The following is an 8984-nucleotide window of genomic DNA, read 5'->3' as shown; positions in this document are numbered from 1 at the left end:
CCGTTTGTTAGGCCTTCTGCTCCTTGTTTGCTCCTAATCGGCGACAAAACTCAGCTTTATTTGCACTCATAATATAAGGATGAGAGGTCGAGAGAGAAGCTCTTTCTCGAAAAGTAGCCTACTGAATGTAATACAGCAGACCTACTGAATGTAATACAGACCTACTGAATGTAATACAGACAGACCTACTGAATGTAATACAGACAGACCTACTGAATGTAATACAGACTATGAATGTAATACAGACATAATGATGTAATACAGACAGGCCTACTGAATGTAATACAGACATAATGAATGTAATACAGACATACCTACTGAATGTAATACAGACAGACGTAGTGAATGTAATACAGACCTAATGATGTATATCAGAGCAGAACTAACTGAATGTGAAATAACGACGAGACCGGACAGACCTACTGAATGTAATTCAGACCTAATGAATGTAATACAGACAGACCTACTGAATGTAATACAGACAGACCTACTGAATGTAATTCAGACCTAATGAGTGTAATACCGACAGACCTACTGAATGTAATACAGACCTACTGAATGTAATACATACAGACCTACTGCATGTAATACAGACCTACTGAATGTAATACAGACAGACCTACGGAATGTCAATTTGAATTTACAAAATATGAGCAAGGCAAAGGAGGAACCATCATGCAATGGTTCATTTTAGTCATTTGAAATTATGTTAATAAATTGTTGCTGTAGAAAAGATAATGTCTTTCACAAAAAATGTATTCTTTGGTCAAGTTATGGTGGGAAGTGTGGTTAGGTTAAGGTTTAGGGGGTTAATGCTAGTGCTTGATTTCTAGTATTGGTTTACTACTAAAGAAGAGGCCAATCACAAGGGTAAGGTTAAGGTTTAGAGGTCGATGTTAGTGGTTGGTTTCTATTGGTTGACGAACTATGGGAGGGTAGAGCCACTAGGGGTTGCCAAAACTCACCACTAAAAAAATCTGTTTCATTGAATAAAGCAGCAACAGTCTCATTGAATGCATCCACTGTAACACAACAGAAAATAATCAAACATGCCACATGTTGAAGTCAATAAAGTGATTGGACAAATAAACATGAATGGTTGAATACTGAAATCAAACTGTGTGAACTGAAGAAAATGCTGAATGATGATCATAGATATACTGTAGATAAAGAATAGATGGTCAAATCGTGTCTGTGAATCTGTATCGTCATGACGATCAGTCAGTGGTAACTGGACTGTATTAAAAAGCCTTTTGTTGTTGAGAGAGGCTTTTCATGATGACTACTACCGGTTGACGTTGAGGTTGGGATCACTGACAGGAAACTCCTATACAAACTGACACACACATTCAATGCTGAGCATGCGCACACACACACACACACACACACACACACACACACACACACACATTCACGCGCACACACACATTCACACACACACATACACTTACGGTTGAGCACTAAGAGGGTGATGGGTTGTTTCTGCTGGATGGTCTGAGTGTGAGGGAAACGAGCGTAACAGATGTAGTCGTTCCTCGAGTCCTCCGTCAGAACGTTGGAGAAGTACAAGTCTCCGTTCAACGCCTGGAACACACGGCTGCTCTGAGGCAGTCTCTGGAAGTCTGGGGGAGGAGAGGAGTCAACATGAGGAGAGAAGTCAACATGAGGAGAAAAGTCAACATGAGGAGAGAAGTCAACATGAGGAGAGAAGTCAACACCATCAGGCACACTTACTGAGGCTTCCATTAATGTCTACGGTTATTTAGGAGATATTTGGACTCATAATTTGCAAGCAATGAAACCAAACAGACAGAACTACCAAAAGGACAGAACTACCCAAGACATGACATTCAGGAAAACAGGTTGGACAGGACATATTACCATTAGGTTCTCATATGATCCAGCTAAAATGTCTGTAAAACAAACAGGTATCTACAGGTATCTATGTACCTACAGTAAACTACGAGCAACAACAGACAGTGGACTATAATGACCAGACTTACTGACGTCCATCCAGAAGATAATGGGAGGGGGCAGGCCAGCAGGGGGCCGCAATGTAGCACGAGAGCCTCGCCCCCTCCTGAACTCTGATTGGCTCGTTCCTCTCCTTTGACCACAAAGGGACCCTGAAATACACATGAGGGAAACATGATATACCAGTATGTGGTTTATACATTTATCTCTAACGTCACTAAGAAGGAATGAGATTCTAGCTACATGAAAGGAATGAGGTCTAGCTACATGAAAGGATTGCTACATGGAAGGGAATGAGTCTAGCTACATGAAAGGATTGCTACATGGAAGGAATGGTCTAAGCTACATGAAAGGATTCGCTACATGGAAGGAATGAGTCTACGCTACATGAAAGGAATGAGATTCTAAGCTATAGAAGGAATGAGTTCTAGCTTACATGGAAGGAATAGTTTAGCTTATAATGGAAGTAGAATGGAGTTCTAGCTATATGGAAGGAATGAGTTCTAGCTACATGGAAGGAATGAGTTCTAGCTATATGGAAGGAATGAGTTCTAGCTATATGGAAGGAATGAGTTCAAGCTACATGGAAGGAATGCTACATTGAAATGAATGAGTCTAGCTACATGAAAGTAATGAGTTCTAGCTACAGAAAGGAATGAGTTCTTAGCTACATGGAAGGAATGAGTTCTAGCTACATGGAAGAATGAGTTCAGCTACATGGAAGGAATGAGTTCTAGCTACATGAAAGGAATGAGTTCAAGCTACATGAAAGGAATGAGGTCTAGCTACATGAAAGGAATGAGTTCAAGCTACATGGAAGGATTGTTGTAGCTGCATGGAAGGAATGAGGTCTAGCTACATGGAAGGAATAAGGTCTAGCTACATGAAAGGATTGTTGTAGCTGCATGGAAGTGAATTGAGGTCTAGGTACATGGAAGAGATTGTTGTAGCTGCATGGAAGGAAACGAGGTCTTAGCTACATGAAAGGATGTTGTAGCTGCATGGAAGGAATGAGGTCTAGCTACATGGAAGGATCTGTTCTAGCTACATGAAGGAATGAGGTCTAGCTACATGAAAGGATTGTTGTAGCTGCATGGAAGGAATGAGGTCTAGCTACATGGAAGGAATAAGGTCTAGCTACATAAAGGATTGTTGTAGCTGCATGGAAGGAATGAGGTCTAGCTACATGGAAGGAATGAGGTCTAGCAACTGAAAGGATTGTTGTAGCTGAATGGAAGGAATGAGGGTCTAGCTACATGGAAGGAATAAGTCTAGCTACATGAAGGAATGAGTCTAGCTACATGGAAGGAATAAGGTCTAGGATACATGAAAGGGATTGTTTGTAGCTGGCATGGAAGGAATGAGGTCTAGCTACATGGCAAGGAATAGTCTAGTAACATGAAGATTGTTCTAGCTACATCGACGGAAGGAATGGGTGTCTAGCTACATGGAAGGAATGAGGTCTAGCTACATGGAGGAATGAGGTCGATAGCTACATGAAAGGATTGTTCTAGCTACATGGAAGGAATTATATGCAATATCTGTACTATGGAGATGTTTACTGGCATGATGAATGTTCTAGCTACATGAAAGGATTTTGTAGCTGCATGGAATGAGCAATGATGTCTTACACATTGGAAGATTGTTCTAGCTACATGGAAGGAATGAAGTTGCGTAGCGAACTCTACTCATAATATATGAACTAGCCGGCGGATGCACAGTGGAAACCCTCAGTAAGCTGGTGAACAGGTCGTGTCCTAAGTTCGATTTCGTGTGATGTAGGACTCCGGCAGAACGTAGGAAATACTGTATCCTAGTGGGATGCGGTCGTATGTGTCACACATCGCGACTGGATTCATCGTCAATTCTGTAGATTAGTAGCTGACATGTGAGCGAATACGAGTCGTTATGTGCTCATCTGAGGATATCTGTACATGGGGAAGAGTCTATAATGAAGGATGTCTCTAACATAGAGTGAGGTCTGTACAAGGAATCTGCTTACTGAAATGTACCATGGAGGATAGGTCTATACATGGAAGGAATGAGGTGTTCGTAGCATGCAGATTTGTAGCTGCAATGAGAGGTTCTAGCTACATGGAAGATTGTTGTTAGCTGTGCATGGAATGAATGAGGTTCTATTACTAACATGAAAGAATGAGGTTTAGTTACATAACTGCATCAAGCTAGAGGTAAACACCAAAGAATTGTATAAAAGTGTTTTCCAGGAAGATTTTAGCATAGACGTCTTTCCACATGTAACCGTACCTTCCAGATGAAGAGAGCAGTTGAATGATGGAAATACATCTTGATATTTAACAACAACAACAAAAAAAAAGGAAGAGAGAAAAAATAAAATTGAATGTGTGATAAAATCAAAAAGGAAGACACATTCATAGAATAATGCTGTAGGAGGAGAATGGAATGGACCTGAGACTTAGACATGAGTTGATTATGACTTGTTATGAGATCGACTGAAAGGTTCAGTAGAGAGAGACATTGAGAAAGATGGACAGAGGAAACCTAAGAATGCTATTTGGCTTAAACTAGGAGATGTACGTCTATTGGCCAGATATACTCTATCTTCCTTGTGACTGACCCCAAACTTAAGGAAAATAGCTATTTGGACTATGTACAGATCACGTGAGCATAGCCTTGCAATTGAGAAAGGCCCGCCGTAGGCAGACCTGCCTCTCAAGAAGAAACAGGCTTATTGTCCATCTGCCCACAAAATGAGGTGTGTAAACTGAGGCTGCCATTCTCTAACCTCCGCGCCAAAGTATGACCTGACCAAACTACAGAGACACTATTTCCTTCAGATTACCAGAGATATACATAAGAAAAATTCCGAGCCCAGGGTAAACAAACCCTCTATTCTGATGAATAAACTCCCATATCATTTGTCGATTTGAATATACCACAGATGTGTCCATCACAAGCACAAAACATTCTGTGCCTTTTGCCACAAGAAAGGGCAACCAGTTGAAGAACAAAAACCATTGTAAAATACAACCCATAATTTATGTGATTATTGCCCTTTTATACTTTAAACCATTTGCACTACGGTACAACCACTCTGTATATAACATTAATATGACCATTTTGTAATGTCTTATGCTGTTTAAGAACTTCTATGAGTTTTGTAATGTTTACGTTCATTTTTATGTATTTCACTTGGGGGTATTATTATCTACTGCAACTTGCTTTGGCAATGTCAAACATATGTATCCTCATGCCAATAAAGCCTCTTGAATGATTTGAGAGAAGACGAGAGAGAAGAAGAAGAGAAAAGAAAGAAAGAAAGAAAGATCGAAAGAAAGAAAGGACTAAGAAGGAAAGATAAATTGGGAAAGAAAGAATTAGATATGCGGAAGTGATGGAGAAAGAAAGGAAAGAAAAGTTAAGAGGGTAAATATGAGAGAGAGATTAAGAAGATAAGCGAGAGAATCGTGACGATGGATGAGAGAGAGCGTAGACGCAGAGAGAGAGGGTTGAGAGAGAGAGAGAGAGGAGGATTTGGGTGAGGATGAGCGGGAGATAATTCGATTGTCTGAATCTATGCCTGAAGCGAGAGAGATGCTCGTGATTGTGAATCGATATGAGGATGAATCTGGAGATGGCTCATCGCGTGAGAACGAAACGAGATAATGAATGAGGCCAAGAAATGCTTACTGGACTGTCTGATGACGATATTGTTGGACACTGCGGCCCCGTGTTTGTTTCTGGCTGTACATTGGTAGATCCCCTCGTACGTCTCGGCCTTCTCCCCACTGATGTCCACCACCAGGGTACCAGAGCGGGGTCGCATCGTCACCTTGGGATCCTGGTCAATGTCAAAGTGGGTCCCGTTTCTGGTCCACGAGAAGCTGCGAGTGGAATGATGTCAATGTTAGTGAACATCCAAATAACTGTCACTGTCATCATAGAACATTTTCAGATTTGATATAGCACAAAAATGACCAGTATAACAATTGGCTGAGAGTGTGTGTGTGTGTGTGTGTGTGTGCTGTCTCTTATACACATCTAGATGTGTATAAGAGACAGGTGTGTGTGTGTGTGTGTGTGTGTGTGTACCTGGGATGTGGCTTCCCTTTGGCCTCACAGTGGATGACGATGTTCTCCCGAGGGTCGATGATGTAATCCTTGGGGGACTGTTGAGTTATGGTTGGCGGCTGCGCCACTACGGCAAGCAGAGAAGGACACAGTCAAATCAACCACTGGCCTTTCTGCATAACTAAGCTGTTTTCTATTAATCAATCACACAGCGAGCCACAAAATTACATGCAGGGTTGCGACTGCTCGCGACATTCAATCTAATCTGGAACGTAGAAGCATGCAGTACAATAAAGTACATATTCTGCTTCATTCGCTTCTTTCTTTAAACTTATTTCTGTCCCAAGGAACATAAGATGGACATACTATGGGAAATCCTGATTTTTGTGATGTTGTTTCCTGCTATGTTTCGAAAAAACAAATAAACAAAGAAACAAACAAGCAAGAAGAGCATGGTATGCAAGTCCAACCAATACTTAAAATCCACTCAAATCCACACGGATAAGCGCAAAACAAAAAATAAATACAAATAAAAACCCAAATGCACAAGTCAAATAGTCTCTGTGGGCACACTGAATTCACACAGGCATGGTGGTGGAATGTAACTTACATTCTTCCAGAACTTTAGCTTTTTCCCCAAGAATCAGCATAAATTAGTGACATAATAAAGAAAACCAGACATTAGTGGTGGAAAAGATTGAACCGGTTTAGTTACTCCCCATCAGAACTTGGTTGATAGAAGGTTGGTTAGTTGCCAGGCATTAGACTGCAGCTTCCAGATGGTCATTGATTCAAAACATTACTCACACAACATAGTGATATTTCCACATTATGACGTTGGTGTGTGTGTAAGGTTCTGCAAGAACTTAAAATGACAGAAAATCCTTCTGTTCTTACTCACTTATAAAACAGAACTTACAACCTCTTACAGACTCCTCTTACAGACTCCATACAAATGTAACTTTGACTTTGAGAAGGGGGAGGGAGAAGGAGAGAAGCAGAGAGAGAAAGAGATACAGAAAGAGATAGAGAAAGAGATAGAATGAAAGAAAGAGAGAGAGAGACAGATAAAGAGAGAAAGATGGATGGAAAGGAAGAGGGAGAGAGAGAAGCAGAGGCAGAGGGATATACAGGGAGGGAGGGGGAGAGAAAGAGAGATGGAGGATAAATAAACTTTGACTTTGCTTGAAAGTGATGTGTTTAGTTCTTTCAGTCTAGTGGGAGCGACAAACTAAAATAGGACTGCCTCTTTAGAGGTTATTACAACCTCTTCCAGACTCCACAGCAATATAATGAATGTGATGTGTTCATAGTTCTTCTTACGGTCTAGTGGGACCTCCAGAGCGTTGCCTAGGTGACCCAAGATCAGCATCAGGAACACAGCTGCACCCGCCCTCGTCCTCGTCCTCTCCATGATTGGTTATCTGACACGAAGGTCCTCCCCCCCAGACGCAGATAAGACCCGCCTCTCTCCTCAATCAGAACGGCTCAGACTCGTGCACATTTACAACTAAAGAGAGAGAGAGAGAGAGAGAGAGAGAGAGAAGAGAGAAGAGAAGAGAGAGAGATAGAGAGAGAAGCAGAGAGAGAGAGAGAAGAAGAAAAGAGGAGTGAAGAGAGGAAGAGAGAGAGGAAGAGAGAGAGAGAGAGAGAGAGAACAGCGATAACGAGAGAGAGAGAGAGAAGAAGAGAGAGAAAGATGAAGGGAAAGAGGAGAGCGGAGAAGAAAGAGAGAGAGAAAAATGGAGCAGGGAGGAAAAATAGGAGGTGGGAGCAACAATATAGGACCTTACATTATCAGATGAAAAGCAAGGCACATCCTCTCCAGTCAATGTCAAAATCAAGGCCGAGAGAAGACTAGGTAGACTGTTTCAGATGTACTTTAGATCAATAATACAGGTGACTGAGACTGTCCACGTACAGATGTACAGAATCAATAGCAGGTGACTGAGACTAATTCGCCACTTACCAGATGTACAGTAAATCAAATACAGGTGACTGATGGACTGTCTTTCAATAATGTCAGTTAAATCAATTAGCCAGGTGAAGTCATATCACTCAAGAAGACAGATCTACAGGTGCGCTGTCGCTGTGTGAACTGTGGATCCAAGTGGTTGCTATGAACAGCATGAATGACTTACTGGAGTATGTGAACAAGTTGTTTTAGATCGTCCTCTGATATGTGATGGTGTGCTGTGGTGTGTGCTCTGTTAGGTGGTCGTGTGATGGGTAGTGTGCGTGTGTAGTGTGTGTGTTGTGTGTGTGTGCTGGTTGTGTGTGTGGTGTTGTGCGTTGTGTGTGTGTGTGTGTGTGTGTGTTGCCCTGCGCATGATGTGTGTATGTGTGTACTATGTGTGCTCCAATGGGACGACGTGGCTCCACTCGGCTTCATTTACTGATTCACTGCCATGACGTTCAGTACCATAAGCTACTTCATATCGATCAACATCACTCATCAACCCTCAGATGACATGCTGCCAGTGGATACCTCCCCTCCCCCTCCCCTCCCCCTTCTCTCCCTCCTCCCCTCCCCTTGCTCCTCTCTCTCCTCTCCTCCCCTCCGCCCTCTCCTCCCTCCCCTCTCTCCTCTCCTCCCCTCCCCTTGCTCCCCCCCTCTCTCCTCTCCTCCCCTCCCTCTCTCCCTCCCTCCCTTGCTCCTCCCTCTCTCCTCTCCTCACCTCCCCTCCTCTCCTCCCCTCCCCTTGCTCCTCCCCTCTCCTCCCTCCCCTCTCTCCTCTCCTCCCCTCCCCTCTCTCCTCCCCTCCTCTCCCATCCTCTCATCTGTCTCTCTGTCTGGCTGACTGACTGAAATTAGGTCACAGAGAGAAGACCCTGACAGCCAAGGAAGTAGAGAAGTAGTTGACAGACATCAGCACCATCAGTAATGAGAGAGCAGAGATAGTGTTATGGTTATAGGATATGGTTTGTTGGTAGAACTCTCGATAATCTCTCTGTGGTGT

General features: G+C 42.6%; 1 protein-coding gene across 1 annotated transcript in view; it reads right to left on the bottom strand.

Moving 5' to 3' along the window:
- The window catches only part of LOC112070774 (neuronal cell adhesion molecule-like), a 169829-nt gene that overhangs the window by 40965 nt on the left and 119880 nt on the right, over positions 1-8984 (bottom strand). The window contains 8 exon segments of the mRNA XM_070439121.1: positions 966-1022; positions 1452-1622; positions 2004-2061; positions 2063-2126; positions 5640-5837; positions 6046-6151; positions 6635-6652; positions 7348-7534. Of these exon segments, the coding sequence (XP_070295222.1) occupies positions 966-1022; positions 1452-1622; positions 2004-2061; positions 2063-2126; positions 5640-5837; positions 6046-6151; positions 6635-6652; positions 7348-7438 (763 nt within the window). The 5' untranslated portion in view covers positions 7439-7534.

The sequence above is a fragment of the Salvelinus sp. IW2-2015 genome, unplaced genomic scaffold, assembly GCF_002910315.2.
Source record: "Salvelinus sp. IW2-2015 unplaced genomic scaffold, ASM291031v2 Un_scaffold1422, whole genome shotgun sequence".
In the NCBI taxonomy this organism is placed as follows: domain Eukaryota; kingdom Metazoa; phylum Chordata; class Actinopteri; order Salmoniformes; family Salmonidae; genus Salvelinus; species Salvelinus sp. IW2-2015.
The sequence above is the reverse complement of the archived record's forward strand: the minus strand, read 5'-3'. Positions and strand labels throughout refer to the sequence as shown.